The sequence below is a fragment of the Sciurus vulgaris genome (genome assembly GCF_902686455.1).
Source record: "Sciurus vulgaris genome assembly, chromosome: 3".
Classification (NCBI taxonomy): domain Eukaryota; kingdom Metazoa; phylum Chordata; class Mammalia; order Rodentia; family Sciuridae; genus Sciurus; species Sciurus vulgaris.
Genome location: NC_136463.1, coordinates 169,684,782 through 169,700,688, shown reverse-complemented (window position 1 = coordinate 169,700,688; position 15,907 = coordinate 169,684,782). Strand labels below are relative to the sequence as shown.

Sequence of the window (15,907 nt, the reverse complement as noted above, 5' to 3'; positions counted from 1 at the left end):
AGGAGGGGACAGGCCTGGGAGTCCAGGTGGGCAATCCAGTCTTGGCCAAGAGCTGAGATACTTCTTCATGAAATTATAAAGGATGGATAAAGATATGTGGATATATGGTGTCAAACACTGAAGAGCTTGAATTAAGACCCCCCCTTTTTTTTTTTTTTACATTTCATTATGAATCCAAGGCTGACTTCAAGACCTGTTCAATAATTCATTCAGCTTGAACTTGAATCTGTGCTACTTGCTAGTCTAGGCTCTGAGAAAAGGTGACCAACAACAGGTTAAGGCTTTGTCCTTCTGGCAGAGGTAGGCACTGAATAAAAAAGCAAGTAGATATATAATATTTATGATGACTGGTAAGTGCCACAGAGATCAAATAGTCAGGTGCCAGTGACGGGGAGAGGACAGATGGGTGGTTGCACTTCATATACATGGTCAGGGGATACTTCCTGGGGCAACAAGAGAATGTGCCTCAGGGAGCGGCAAGTTCAAAGGCCCTGAGGCAGGAGTGTGCCTGGTGTTGCTAGAGCACAGTGATCAACAGGAGGTCAGGCAGGTGCAGGAATGGGGCCAGCTTACGACTGGCCTTGTAGGGGATCCTGAGAAATTTTGTTTTTGCTCTGCATGGCATGAGAAGCCTTAGAAAGGACTTGGTCTTAATAGTGCTATCATCTGACTTGTCCTAAAAGGATCAGGATAGCCAGGACGGAAGGAGGGAGGCCACTTAGGAGGCTGCTGCTCTTGATCAGGGTGGAAGTCGTGGAGGTGTGAGGCTGGACTCAGATGACAGATATATTTTGGAGGTACAGCCATTGTGATGTACAGATAGACTAGACATGGGATGTGAGAGAAAAAGAAAAGTCGAAGACAACTCTGGCCTTGTTGGTCCGAGCAGCTGAAGAATGGAGTTGCCTTTTATGGAGATGGGTAAGGATTTGAGAAGAGCTGGCCAGAGGGAACATCGGAAGTGTGAGCTGGGACTCCTTGGGTGTGAGATGCTCTTGAAGCATCTGAGATGGTCAGATGGTAAGAGTCAGGAGTTTCAGGGGGACAGGTTGGAGTCATCCACAGATGCATGCCAGGTAAAGCTAGCAAGGATGAGCTCACCATGGGAAGAGATCCCAAGGACTGAGCCCGGGGCCCACATTTCAAGGTGGAGAGGAGGGGACATCAGCAAAGAAACTGGGATGGAGCACTCCTCTACCAGGAGTAGAGGACAGTGAAAGGGGGTGAGCCCTGGCAGCCAGACCAGGGATGTGTTGGCCACTTGCTTGGCCCCTTGTGTTGTGAAGATGTATTTGGGGGTCAGCAAGGTGAGACATGGACGGCATAGCAGGTTCTTCTAGTGCATCAAGCAGGTTCATTTTAGGGACTTTCCTGGTGGCGCCGAGTGGATTTAGATGGAGCAGGAAGCACCAGGGACTCCCCAGGAAAGAGGATTGCTTGGCGGGGGGGGGGGGGGGTGATTGACAGCAGAGGACTGAGGGATGCCAGGATGTAGGGAGATCGACCCTGTGCTCAGACTGGTAGGTTCACCCTGGGCTCAGGAAGAGGCAGGTGAGCCTGAGAGAAGGGGAGGTCTTAGGATGGGGGATGCTGACTGAGGAAGGGCCGGGGTAGAAGAAGACTGAAGTCACCTGGACCCAGGCGGGCAGCTTCTCCCTCTAGTCTGGGGTTAGGAATGAGAGGGATGTGGTGCCCTGCTAGCCAGCAGGAGGCCACCTGCCCTTTGGAGAAGAAAGACCCAGATCCACCCTCTCTTCTTGTCACATTCCCTCCCCACTCCCTCCAGTGTATGACCGGATCCCAGGCAGAACACCAACTAATCTCGATTTTCTTTTTGTTTTTGTTTTGTTCTGTCTTGTTTTGTGCCTGTCCCTGCATGCTCTGCATGGCCTGTGTCCACTTGTCCCCTGTGCTTTCCCCTGTGTCTCCCTTCCTGCCTGCCTCCCACCCCTTGCCGGCTGCCCTGGGGTTGGGTGGGCAGCCTACAATGCCAAGCTGCAGGACCTGGGGCAGGGGGGCCGCTTCCCGCCCCCTCCTCTCCACCGGCTCCGGTCTGCTTCCCTCTCTGGTTGGTTCCCTCCTCCTGTCTCCATCTCTTCTCTCTTTGGTGGCTGTCCTCTTTCCATCTCTTGCCTCCCTCTCTTCTCTCCCCGCTTTTCTCCCTGGCCGGCTCCTCACCCACTCTTTCCTCCCTGCCCTCTCCCAGCCCTCTGCCCCTCCCTTCTGCATGAGCCAAGTCCCCGCTTCTGCATGGATGGGCCTGATGCTTTCAGCCTTGGCCCCGCCTGTTGGGAACAGGGTGTCAAGCGCCTAGATGAACCCTCAGCGTCCCCGCTGGAGGTAAAGGCCTTTGCAGTGAGCTGTGCAGCAAGGGGTCCCAACAGCCCAGTGCTGTGCCACCCGAGGCAGATAGTCTGGGCTGGGGGGAGGGTCTCAGCAGGAGGTAGGCTCTGCTTTGCCTGAGGCCAACAGGTGCAGGACAAGGAGTGGTCACTCAGCACCTGCTGCTCCATCCACTGGGGCATGGCACCCCCTGGAGACAGAGTACTTCTTCTGACCCCACCCCCACCTCTGATCCTAGGACTCATGGCCAAGATTCAGAAGCCTGGGTGCTGGTCTTGGCCCTGCCTGTGTTCACCTCCGTGACCTTGGGCAAGTCTCTCAACTATTCAGAGCTGTTACCCTATTTGAAAAATGGAGGGCAACGGCCCAGCCTTGAGTGTTTGCCCAGTGGTTTGGCATGCCCCAGACGTGGGGCCCCTCCAGCAGGACCATGTACTTTATCTGAGGATGATGTCCACTGATGTCACTCCAGCTTCTTGAACATGCAGACCTCTAGGATTTTAGCCCCGGGGTGGTAATTATCTGGTCTTTTCTGGCTCTTCTGGCCTCAGGCTGGTGTCAGGGAGAGGACAGTGTGCTCAGGCTCATCCCACACCATGGCTGAGCAGTTCCAGGAAATGGTTGAGAGGCGTTGGAACCAGGGACTGCCAAAGACGATGTCTGGTGCCTCCTGGATCCTCCTTCTCCCTGTTCCTGGATAATCAGGAGGCGGCTCTAGCACCCTGCCACCCTTTCCTCCTCCTTTTCCTTCTGCCTTTCTTGGCCCTGTAGTGGGGAGTGCAGCGTTCAGCTGGGACTGGGGGTTTGGCGGGTTCTGGGGTGGTGGTCGGTCCAGAGGGGAGCTGGCATGGCTTGCCCTAGGGCTGCTAGTGTGATCACCCGTAGCCGTGTGGCTTTCTGGTGTCCTGGCCCAGCAGGTGGCCTTCCTCCTGGATCTCCTTGCTTCCGGAGCCCCAGGCATGCAGTCGGACACCCAGTTCCTGACCTGGAGCTGAGGAATCCAGTCTTTTGGAAATTGGAAGACTGGAGAGAAGAGCTGGGTCTGTGGAGTGGGGTGGCCGTGGGGTGGGGGAAGCTGTGTTGAAGCTGACACGGGGTGTCTGTCCCTGTGACTCAGGGGTCAGGAAGCAGTCCTTTGCCAAAGTGCATGTCATGGTATGTATTAGGGCTTTAGCTCCCAGAACTGCAGGGTGTGCGCGTGTGTGAGTGCGTGTGTGCACGTGGTGAAGGGGGTGGGTTGCCTCAGGTCCAGCTCACGTTAGGGGAGCCTCGGGGAGAGAGCTGTCCCCAGTGCACCATCCTGGGCAGCAGAGTGGGGGCTCCCTGGGTGGTGGGACTGTCTGGGGAGCTGCTCCTCTGTGGGGGGTCAGGGGGGCGGCTCTGGGGCCCGCCATCCCCTCTGGGCAGAAGGGAGGACCTCATGCCACCGTGTGTGAGCATGGTAGAGGATGAGACGGGGCTCCTTGGCTGCTGGTGTTGTGATCCTGAAGACCACGTTCTTGTTTTCAGTGCATTTCGCTCCTCGGTCTCCTTGGAGTAGAGTGCTGGACTTGCCAGCCTGGCCAGGAGAACATTCCAGAATCTTGCTTTTCTTGGCTCCTTTCTTCACCAGTTTCCTCTGGCCACGTGGCCTTCTGCAGGGGTGGGTGGGGGCTGACTGTAGAGGTGCTGAGGGCCCCACTGAGATCCCACCTCCCAGTGTCCTGCTGTCCTTTCTGTCGGGTCAAGGCTGGTGGTGCGTGCATACTTGTGTGCCTGGGTGTCTGTGAGTGTGCGCTGGTCCCTGCTGGTGTGTGTGTAGGGACCAGAGGCCCTGGGGGGCTGGAGAACTGAGGAAGTCCTAGGCTGGAGGGTGGTGGCAGGGAGCAGTCCTGTTTTATTATTAGCTAGGCTCTGGGATGTGAGAGAGGGGTGTTCACCCTCTGACACTGGCTGTCAACTGGTGTCCAGACGTCCCAGCTTGGCGGAGAACAATGGAGCTCTCTTCTCTCCCTCCCTCGTGCCCAGCTCCCCTCCCGTGGAGAGTGACGAGAGAGAGGGAACTTGGTTCTCCAGGCACTCCAGGGCAGCTCTGGGCTTGCCAAAGGGGACAACAGTGGGACACTGTATTCAAAGAATGCAAGTGGCCCTGAGTGGCCACTGATGCCAGGGGGCACTCTGTGTGGGGAGGGGCTGGCCCCGTGGGAGTGGAATGCAGGGTCTTCCCCTTTTGCAGGGGGGCTCTGCCTGCAGCTCCCTGGCTCTTTGGGGGTCATTTGGTCCATCCTCCTGCCCCTGATCAGAATGCTCTCCTGTGTGCCAGCTGGTGGTGGCGGGGAAGGGAGCTAAGAAGGCACAGCTTGCTCTCAGGGGGCTAACTGCGTCGTGCTGGGGTCTCACTCATCCACCATCAGCAAGGTGGCGTTCAGTCTAGTCTCCTCTCCGGCTGCCGTAGCTGATTATTGCAGCCCCTGGGCATAGATGCTACTCTGAGCAGTGCCTCCAGTGGCAATGGACCCATTTTCCCAAGGCAAACCTCATCAGTTCACCCAACAGGGAAACCAGCCACCTCTTGAAAAGGCAAAGGAACCTGCCGGAAAGAGGCCACTGGGGTGGGTGTGCATAGGACCCAGCCTCCTTTGTCACAGTACTATTAGAAAATCAATGGCAATATCTGCTTCTCTGTGACGTTTTTGCCGGATGAATCTTGCAGCCACTCTGGTCCACGCTGCCCAGGAGGCCTGAGTGGGGCAGGGCCTTGGCAGAGGAAGGGGAAGCATGGCCGAGGCCAGAGCTTCCCGCAGGTCTGGCTGAGCTGCTGGCTGCACAGTTCCTCCGAGGCCTGGGAGTCTGGACTTGTTGGATGACGTCGGTGTGGCTCTGCCCTTCTTAGCAGCCCCTGGTTGAGACTTACATGATTCCTAGTTTCCTATTCTGAAAATAAGGATGCTCAGAGGTTAGTGGCGTATTGGCTTTAAGCCGTTGGTGAGTGGTGGGGTGAGGTGTCTTGGTGGAGCTGGCAGACAGGGCCTCTGAGTAAGAACCCAAGGTGTAGACTCCAGACATCCCCTCCCCCACACCTTCTGAATTTAACCCCTGACCTCTGATGGGCCTACAGAGCACCCGTCACGGGCATGCAAGTGTCCCTGTCTAGGGTGCCTGCGTGTGGGCGTGAGAGCTGGAGTACATCTGCCCTGGACTTGGTGGTCTGCAGCCAAGTTCACGACAAGCAGGAAGGCTTTCCAGCCGGCGCTGTTCATGGCAGCTGCCGTGGCTGTGCCAGGCTGGGCTGGTGAAGATGGTGGAAGGTGGTTCAGGCTGTGCGATGATTTCTGCTTGGCTGTACTGGATCTGGCAGTGTGCGTGTGGCGTGTGCGTGCGCGCGCGCGCAGTCTCGTGTGCTGTAGGACCATCTTCCCAGAGGTACATCCCAGTACCAGGCCCGTGTGACCTAGGACCTTTGCTTAGTCCTAGTGGTGGTGAAGGCAGGGCTGAGAATGTCCTGGAAGATAATCAGCCCAGGGACCCCACCCTTCGGGCTAGGTCTTGACCCCTGGGACTTGGGAAGTTCATTTTCTAGGATTCTGGGAGCCAGTTCAGTGAGGCAATGGATTCCATGCCTCAGCCCAGCTGTGGGAAGAGAGTGGGAAGGAAGGAGGGTGAGGTTAGCAACATGCCCAGCCTGGGGAATGGGCCTGGGCTGAATGCATATGGAGAGCATGACTGCTGTGCCCGCCCGTCTCCGGGAGGGCCATGGTGGGAGCCGCGGCCATCTTTGGGGTCAAAGAGCGGGTGCTTAACTGAGGGGCCAGGATAAAGGAAGCTGGTAAGAGGTCTCAGAGGTACACTGATGAAGGTCGGGGAACCCCAGAGAAGCTAGAATTATCCCCACAGCAGTCGGGCTGGGGACTCACAGCAAGAATAAGTCATTTCTTTGTTTCTTCTTGGGAGCACCATTTTGCAAGATGATGCAATTTATCCCTTTCCAAAAGTTCCTCCCCACAGGCTCGATGTTGCCTGTTGGTTGATGCAGTTGCCTTGGAGACCCTCTGTTCCCTCCACCTCCCCTTCTGTGTCTGGAAGCTCTGGCCCTCTGCCTCTAGGGGCTGGAAGGAGCTGACATCTGTTTCTTGTATCAATCCTTTGTGCTCTTGGTCCCAACCCTGTGTGGAGTAGTAATTCCTGGCCCTCTCCAAGCAGGTCCCCCACCCTGCAGAGGAAACCCAGGGTGTGAACAGAGTGGGCCCAGGAAGGCCGGGGAGGTGCTGAGGGGAGACAGGCCTGCTCCAGCTTGGCCCCTGTGCTAGGGGCGCTGCCTTCTCTGGAGGACTAGGAGGTTGACTGTTCCTCAGTATGCTCACTGCCTGCATGCCTTGCCATTCCTCCCAGGGGTGCAGGCTCGGGAGAGGCAGCCTGCAGAGCCTCCAGCCCCACTGCGGAGGCGAGCAGCCAGCGATGGACAGTATGAGAATCAGTCTCCTGAAGCCACATCCCCCCGTAGCCCTGGGGTTCGCTCTCCTGTCCAGTGTGTCTCCCCTGAACTGGCTCTTACCATTGCCCTCAATCCTGGAGGGCGGCCCAAAGAGGTGAGTCCTTGACCTGCATCCTGGGGCCACAGGGTAGCAGAGCCTACTTAGGTCTCCAGCATAGACGCTACTCGGTTGGCATGGACCCATCAGTGAAATGCAAGAGTCTTCCCGCCTCACATTCTCACCCAAGGTCTTGTCTCTGGCCTGTGGAATCTGGAGCCCATGTCCTCCCTTCAATAGCTCTTATGCCCTGTTTCTTTCTTGATTCCTAAAGAAGTCCCTTTGTAGTGTGATAAGGATCCTGGGGATGACACGGGTGACCTCCGTCTTGAAAGTCCAAACCAGGTTGTATAGACTGACAAAAATATTTCTGAGCCTTTGTCAGAAATAAGGGTTTTCTTGGAAGATTTAATTTCCACGCCCAAATGAATGCCTTTCTGAGACGTTGCAGGCAGAGGATCTCGAACTTCAGTGGGGTGTTTGTTAAAACTGTTGATTCTCAAATCCACCTCCAGAGATTCCAGCATAGGAATTCTGGGATGGGACCCAGGAATCTGCATGGTAAACATGCACCCTGGAAAATTCTGATACAAGTGGTCCCTGGGCCCCATTGAGAGATTCTGATGGGCGCTGTCGTATAAAACCCAGGATAGAGAGGCATCCTGGATGTCGGAGGCTCTTGCTCCTCTTTTTTCTCTTGCCTTCTGGCAGGATGCAAGTCCCCTGCCTCTGGCCCCTTCTCTGTGGCCCTGTTCTGAAATCTTTCCAGTTCTACCTGTGCTTGCAAATAGCCACCCACACGCTCTCTCAAGTTCAAGGAGTCGTTGGAGCTGTGATCCTCCGGGCTTACCTGGGCAGTGGCAGAGAGTCAGGCTGGGGGGGGAATCTGTGGGCTGCTTACCTTGCTGCCCTCATGCTCATGGGTCACCTGGAGAGGCCCTCCTCTTCTCAGAGCTTCCCCTGTGTCCTCCTGCAGCCCCATCTGCACAGCTACAAGGAGGCCTTCGAGGAAATGGAGGGAACCTCTCCGACCAGCCCGCCGTCCAGTGGGGGTAAGAACTCCCTGCAAAGCCTGTTCTCCCTTGTCCCCTCCAGACGCTTGTCTTACTCTTGACTTATGCAAGTGTCCCAGGTATGGGGGCGGGTGGGGCAAGTGTGCCAGCCAATATGGGCCCAGCTAAAATTTCCTGCTTCTTGCTTCGTGAGTTGGGCAGGGCTGGAATGTACCCCCACCCCACTTCTTTTTTCCCATGGTGTCCTCTCCTCTGCTGTCCATTCTGGGATAAGGCAGCCCCAGTCTTGGAATCCAGATTGCTGGACCATGGGACCCTGGGTTCTCATAGTATGGAGTTTTCTTGGTTGTTTGAGACTTTTTTTTGCATTCTACACCCAGAAGATCTCCAATCCTAATGTGACTCTTGGTGCCTTGACCTTGACCTTTTTTTCTGACCCCCCCATTTCTTTCTGCGTCCAGGCCCTCTTCCACTTCGAGCAATCTATGTAGTCCCCACCAACGAAAGAAAGGTCTGGGACTCAGGCCGGCAGGACCCCCATCTCATCCGTCCTTGGTCTCTAGTCAGGGGCATTTACTGCTTCCTAGAAGGCAGATCCCCGAAGGGTAACCAAAGAGAAGACTGAATGAGCCAGGAGCGAAACAGTGACCCTGATAACAGGGGAAATACCTTGATCTGGAGGAGGTAGCTGGGAGGAAGGCAGTGATGAAATCGAGTCAGGCCTAGAGGAACTCAGGTCCTGTGAGAGGCCCAGACCAGCAGAGCAGAGGAAGCAGACCCTGGTGGTCCTCAGGGGTGGGTTTGCTGGCCCAGGCCCAGCTATGCATGTGCCCTCATGAGGAGGGGGGCTGGGTAAGGAAGCCACTGGGTCCTCTGGGGCTGGCTGTCCTGCACAGGGGTGGAATGTGGACAGCAAAACTGGCAGCCACCTTGAGGAGGCCAAAGCTGAGACTCAGCAGCAGCCCTGGAAGTCCCGGCTCTGGCCCCCTGATGGACACAGAGTGTGAGCAGCTTCACCATTGAAACTCTGTAGTAGCCACACCAAAAAATGTGACCTGTTGAAATTGATTTTAATCACATTTTGCTACGTTTAGCATATTATCATAGGAAAATCAGTATAAAAATTCTGAGATGCTTTACAATCTTTTTTTAAAAATATCAAAAGATACTGGTGACATTAATTTTAATAATATGCTTTATTTAACATCAATCTACATTATTAAGATGTACTTTGTTAATTTAAAAATTGAGATTTTTTTGTGTTCCTTTTGCACACTGAATACTGGTATGTGTTTTGTGCTGACAGCACAACTCAGTTTAGATTAGTCAACTGCAAGAGCTCGGTGGCCTTTGGAGCCCAGGGCTACCATTTTGAAGCCACCATAATTGCAGCCTCGAGCCACCCACTTAAGGCAGCTGCTGAATGGCAGTTCTCCCCAGTCTTGCCTTCTACCTTCTCATCTGCCTCCTTTTGCTGTCAGGTCCAACAGCCAAGGGTTAGGTGTCCTTTTGTTTGGGATTGTATTAGAATTGAGTTCTGCCTTTTTCTCTGCCTCCCACTGGCCAGCCCTGGAAGCCCCAGGGACAGGGTGAAGTCCGAGCTTTCATAAATGCACAGAGTTGGAGAGAGGGCATAGAAGCCAGAGAAATGCCAGGAATTTTTCTCTCAGGAAGCAGAAGGCTGCCTGGCTTCAGTGCCACCCACTCAGCTGCCTCAGCAGAAGGGCCTGGGACAGGGGCACGGGGGTGAGCGAGTCTCTGCCGCTGGTCCCCTTCTTCTTCTCTCCCTGGGACTGGCACCTTGCTGACCTGCTGGGCGGCACTTGCAGATGTGCAGGCTGGAGCCGCCTCCCGGGCCTGGGTCAGCCTCACTCTTGGTGATATGTCATTGACTCTGCATTCGGCCCTTAACAAGGGATCGAGAAGCATCCGTGAGCTGGATGGCATGTTGCATGGGGTGGGAGCCGTGGGGATGGAGAAGCCTGGACTCACCTGGTCCCTGGAGCTGTGTGGTAGCACTTGTTTGTCCCTGTGCTGTATTTGTCCTTTGGACATCTAAGGACAGCGAGGCTGGGGTGTTGGTGGGCCACCCACCCCCAGGCCTGTGTGCACACACCTGCACCTGCCCGACCGAGCAGTGTGTATTGGTGACATTGAGAGGCTGTGCTTTGTTCCGTTCCTTCTTTGAAGCCTGTCTGTCTTGGAGAAAGCATGTGGTCACAGGGAGGGTGGTGGAGCTGTGTTTGGGTCCCGGGCAACTGAGGGCCACAGCTAGTCTCTTGTGGCCACCAGCAGGCAGGGAGTGTCCTCAGGGGCTATGGCCTCTGTAGTTCCTGGTGTCCTTGCTAGGAGACACAGAGCTCCTTGCTTTCTCAGAGGTGTGTGAAGGGACGTGGCAGCTGTCACCGGACATCTCGTGACTGGGCATAACACTGCCCAGCAGCTCAGCTGAGTCCTTGGCTGATGGGAAAACACCCAACAGCCCTTTCTGACCTTGTGTGTTACGTGACACTTGTAACCCAGATGAGTGGCTGGGCGGAGCCTGGCTTTGTACAGGAAGCTGGACTTTTGGCCGAGATTGCTCTCCGGCTTCTCCTCCACCCAGGCACTGAGGTTAAGGGGTACAGAGCCCCACACAGAGACTGTCTCTCTCACTGGGCTTTGTAAAGGATGTACTTGGTACAGGGCTGGCCTGAGGCCCAGGCTTGTGGCCTGTGACCCCTTCCCCTGCCTGTCCTGTCTAGGACGCGTCACGCTGCGTCTTCGTTTTCGTTTGTTTTCCTCTAAGTCCATCCATGTGCAAGGTTTTAAAAGGCTGTGTGGATGTGTGTCTGTGCGTGAGTGTGTGAGTGAATGTGTGTGTGTGTTGGGGAGGGACGTTGGAGAAAGAGAAAGGAGAAAGGGAGAGAGAATATTCTAGAGAAGGGTAGATAGCGCTGCATGTGTGTTGTAGGCCTGAGCCATGTAAAAGGACAACCGTGAGAAGCTGAGGGCCCAGGGGGAGAAATGGGTCTCTCACGGTTGGGGACAGGGCCAGGACAAAGGGCATCATTTCCTGACTCTTTCCCTTTGTCCTTTAAACTGCTGAAATGTCACTGGATGGGACTGGAAGGGCCGTGGAGCCGAGCGTGGGGTGTGGGACTGGCCCTGGGTGGCACAGCCCTGACCGACTCTCGCTCCGGAGGTGGCCTGTCCAGCCCTGCTGCCACCATCCACTCACCCCAGGTGTCTCCCCTCTCTTTTTGGCACAGTGCGCTCCCCTCCAGGTCTGGCCAAGACACCTTTATCTGCTCTGGGCCTGAAACCCCACAACCCAGCGGACATCCTGTTGCACCCCACAGGCGGTGAGTGACTGGCTGGGTGGGACGTGGTGCAGGAAGCTGTGGGGCAGGACCCTGTGGCCTGGGCTTGGGATCTCACAGGCAGCTCCCAGAGTGGAGGCTCTGGAGGTGCTCTGGAGAGGAGAGGGTGGCTCTGTGCCCCCTGAGGTCAGGCCTGGGAGGCCTCTGTGAGGTGTCAGGGTGACACATCCCTCTACAACCTTCCTGCTTGTTGTGGCCCCTGTGGACTTTGGGATTTGCAGTTCTGGCCTCAGTTTCCTTGGGTTGGCCTACTCTCTGCTGGGAGCCTGGCTCCCCAGGTCCCTAGTGTGTTCTGAGCAGTCTTGAGATGTCAGAGGTCACCCTGTACCCAGGGTGTTCTCCTGCTCCGCCTCTTTGGGACCACAAACCTCTGTCTGATAGACTGATGACTCAGCGGCAGCCCTTGCTGTCTGTTCCTTCCCTAGCCCTCTTCCCCTTGGCCGCAGATGTCTCTTGCCTGTCCAAGGCCCTGCCACCTCCAGATGGCCTTGCTGGTCCCCTGTCCATCCTCATGCTGGTAGCTTTTGACCCTAGGCTGAGGACCAGTGCCTGGGTCCCCAGCTGCTCCTGCCCCTCGGGGGTCCAGCCACTGTCCTGGCGTGTGGTAGAAATGGGCTGTCCTCCAGAGCGGGTTGCCATGCGGGTCGAGCCTCCTGGCTCTCTCCCACTCCCCAGTTCCTCTCCTTCTTGAGCAGAGGGAGACAGTGGGGGCTCTGGGCTCTTATTGGCAATTTGGAGCCAGTTTAGTCTAGGAAACTGCTTCTAGACTCTGGTTTCAGGGCCGAGCTGGGTCTTGGGGTCCACTTTAACCTTCTCTCCTTAGTCACAAGAAGACTGATCCAGCCAGGTAGGAGGGAAATGGCATGCATTTGTGACCCACCCAGACACTGGCTCCCACTCAGGAGGTCACTCCTACCAGCATGGCCAGGGACACTGAGCCACAGGAGGTGAAGGGGGCTGGGGCTGCCTGTCACCTGCCTGCACACGGCTTCCTGAGACTCCACCCGCAGGAGCCCTGGCCACAGGGGCTGGGAGAGGACAGGCTCCTGAGTCAGTGTCTGCGCTGCGCCCTGGATTCCTGGGGTCCTGCACAGGGTGGGCCTCAGCCCTCACCTGGGCTCTTCCGTGGCGAGCCAGCTCCTCCCTTCCTCAGCCTCTTTCTTTCTCCTCACTCAAATTCTCTAGGAACAATCCCGTTAACCCACCTCTCTCTCTCTCTCTCCTCTCTCCCCCGCTTTGGTTCTTCCTCTCATCTCCATCACCTGTCCCTCTTCCTGCCTGTCCTTGCCTCTCTTGTTCTCTTCCCTCAGAGGAAGACAAGGGGAGGGAGGTGGCTAACCCTCCAGAAGGTAAGTGCAGGCTCATGCACGGCTGCTTGGTTCTCTGGGGCTGGGAATGGCTAGTCACGCATGGCTTGATGAGGCGGCTCAGGACAGCTCTCTTTTCTTACCTGATCTCAAGTGACCAGGCTCAAGGCCTTCCTGTCCCCATTCCCTGACAATGAAATATCACCCTGGGCACCACCTGAATCCTGCCTGGGGAGCTGGTGGCCACTGGACACTGGCTCAGGCACGGCCAGTGTCCAGACACCAGCGTGGTGCCAGTTCGTGGACAAAAACACCTCTCTTGTCACTCCCTCTGCCCATGGCTTTGTGCCACCTGCCTGGTGTGTGGCCACACAGAGGGAGACTGGAGGGGTCTGTCAGAGCGGGGCTTCTCCTCCTCATCCCTGTGGCCATGGTGGGCGGGACAGTTCTGGACAGTCGGGCTGTCCCGTGCACTGTAGAGCAGTTAGCAGCTTCTCTGGCTTCTTCCTACTGCAGGCCAGTAGCAGGCACCCAGGCATGGCAAGGTGAAAAATGTCTCTAACTTGGCCAGTGTCCCCTGGGGAAATTTGTCCCTGGTTCAGAGCCACCATCATGGATTTACAACTCGAATCCAGGAAGCCCCTGCCTTGTTTCCTATTGACACAGACAGCAGAAAGCCTGTCTTTCTGACATCCAGGACACCTTTGGGAGTCTCAGGAAAGCCGTAGACCCACCCCTGCAGCAGTGCATCCGCACATCCCGGCACAGCATCTGACAGAGTTTCAAGGAGGTTGGGGGTGGTGGCGCACGCCTGTGATCCCAGCCGCTCAGGAGGCTGAGGAAGGAGGACCACAGATTGAAAGCCAGCCTCAGCAGCTCAGGGAGACCCTGTCTCAAAGTGAAATATAAAAAGGGCTGGGGATGTGGCTCAGTGGCTAAGCACCCTGGGTTCGATCCTGGTATTTAAGAAAAAGTTTCAAGAAGTGAGCTCAGCTATGGGCCCCAGCCCACCCCCTCATTGGGATGAGCCCATCTTTGCCTTGTGACCAGTAGGCAGAGAGGGGACAAAGCCTAGTGGAAGGCCTTTAATTTCCTAGGGACAGAACTCAAAGCAGGACTCAGGTTGGTGGGTGGGAAGAAGGGGTGGTGTGTCTCTAGGGATCCTGTCTGCTTCTCTGGGTCACTGTCCCTTGTACACACCACCTGGATTTCCCACCTCTAAGAGGGCCTGACCCCTCTGAACCTGCCCTCAGCAGAGGTGGCTGGAGCTTTCCAGAGGGCGTTGCCCGTGTCTGACCAGACTGAGTTCCGACAACAGCCTCAGGAAGCTGGGGGTTGCGGCAGGTCCTGGGACTCAGCCTGTGCCTTGCTGCTGGAGCGGCCCCTCTGCACCTGGCCCCAGCCTCATACCTGGGAAAGGGCTTTCTCCCAGGCCGGGTGGCTTCTGGTTCCCGACAGCAGTGCAGTGAAGCTGGGGGCGGGGACCTGGCCCAAGCCCAGCTGCGGCTCCGTTCTCGGATCACCTTCCCGAGCACACAGCTGGCTCTCAGCCCTCCTGGCACTTGGCAGACTCGGTACACAGGTGGGCTCTTGAATGCTCAGGTGAGAAGTTCCCAGGGGCCGTCACCGTGCAGCTGACAGGCCCCGGCAGCTGGGTTTCCCGCTTTGGGGGGGCCCTTCAGGGGCACAGGTAGTGACAGAGCTGAGCTGAGACCGCCAAGTGTGCCTCATGAATAAGCCTCAGCTGACAAGCCACAAGGCCCCCACCCCTGCATCTGTCCCAGAGCCACAGAATTTGGAGGGGACAGTTCCTAGAGATGGAGGCAGCCATGCCCACACCTGGCATTGTCCAGGACATGGAGCTGAGGTCTGTCGTGGGTGTGGGGGTGTCTGCCCAAGGTCATACTTGGGAGGTGAGAGAATCAGACTGGAGTTGGGTCTCCGTCAAGTGGCATTTCAAGCCTCCCCTGCCTCCAGGCATGTGCTCTGGGATCTGGCCTGGGAGCCGGAATTGCTCCTCAGCAGTGGGCCAGTGAGAGGGCAGGGGCAAGGTCTGGTGACTGTCCACTTTCCTGACCCAGGCACCACCTCCAGGGTCAGGCCCGGGCACATTCTTCACTGACCCTGGAAGCTCTGCTTGATTCCGCTGCTGATACTTTGATGGGAAATTCAGAAAAAGAAGTCCATGGGGGAAATGATCAGTGGCAGGTTTTCAGCTGGAGGAAATGAAGAATGCAGGGGACATCTGTTCATCTCTGTGCTAAATATATTCATGCATTCTTTGATTTGTTGATTCAAAAAATATTTTGTGTGCCTACTATATACCAGAACTGTGCCAGGCTCTGGGGGCATAATGATAAGCAGTATGAGATATGATTATAATCTCATGGAGCCTGTGCATGAACAGGAACCATAATTATGAATTAGGTGCTTTGGAGGAAAGGGATAGAGTTTTATGAGACATCATGGCAAAGAACATGACCTGGGTTGAAGAGATAAGATGTTAAGGTGAGTGGCATCAATTTGGTGAAACTCAGAGAAGAGCAGACAAAAATGGCATGTGCAAAGGCCCTGGGGTGGGAGGGAATAGCATGTCTATGGCAGGTGCAAAAGTCCTGTGGGAGGAAGTGACAGCGTGTGTTTTCCTAGGAATAGAGAAGTCAATGAGGCTGGAGCCCAGAGCAAGAGGGTGTTTAGTATGGAGTGAGGTTAAACAGGCAGGAGCCAGACCACAGAGGTCAATGTCACATCATCTTGTTTAGTAATCACAGTAGTGCTGAAAGGAAGGTAGTAGCAACCCTATTTTATCAACAAGGGAGGTTAGATGACTGGCCCAGGCCCACCATCAGTCAGGGGCACAGTTTAGAACTGTTGCAGGAAAAGTGTGTGGTGGCTGCTCCTTTCCACACGACTGCATTGGGCATAAGGACCCTTCAACATTTGAATGGTGACTTTACTGGATGTAGGGACCCAGTGCCGGTCTCCATGAGAGAAGGAAAGTAAGAAAGCACTGCAGTGAGAACACAAGGTGGACATCAGAAATGGCATCCATGGCAGGGGACACTCAGGATAGCCTGCTGTGTGGGTGATCTTGGTACCAAGGAAGACGGGGCTAGGAGTCGACTCTGGGGCCTCTTCTCCCTCCGGGATGCTCGTTATGGGTGTTCTGTGGCAGAGCCTGTGATGCAGATTTACTGAGCACATACTACATGCCAGACCCTGCGCCTTTACAACCGAGGATATGAGGATAGAGTGAGGCATTGGGGAGGGCTGAGACGCTCACCGGTGTTTCAACACTAGGCCGAAGTGCTGAGCCGGGGCAGGTGGGGTGTTGGGGGCACATGGAGGTACATGCAGCCTGGTCAGGATGGCTT

General features: G+C 55.8%; 1 protein-coding gene across 21 annotated transcripts in view; it reads left to right on the top strand.

Annotated features, from left to right (window-relative positions):
* The window catches only part of TNS1 (tensin 1), a 210,284-nt gene that overhangs the window by 174,104 nt on the left and 20,273 nt on the right, over positions 1–15,907 (top strand). For 11 of the 21 annotated variants that reach the window (XM_079132548.1, XM_079132547.1, XM_079132551.1 and 8 more), the window contains 6 exons: positions 1,982–2,068; positions 6,712–6,908; positions 7,828–7,903; positions 11,116–11,208; positions 12,050–12,073; positions 12,537–12,575. In XM_079132548.1, the coding sequence (XP_078988674.1) occupies positions 1,982–2,068; positions 6,712–6,908; positions 7,828–7,903; positions 11,116–11,208; positions 12,050–12,073; positions 12,537–12,575 (516 nt within the window). The remainder of the gene's footprint in view (positions 1–1,981; positions 2,069–6,711; positions 6,909–7,827; positions 7,904–11,115; positions 11,209–12,049; positions 12,074–12,536; positions 12,576–15,907) is intronic. The other 10 variants (XM_079132549.1, XM_079132534.1, XM_079132545.1 and 7 more) reach the window with 8 other exon arrangements.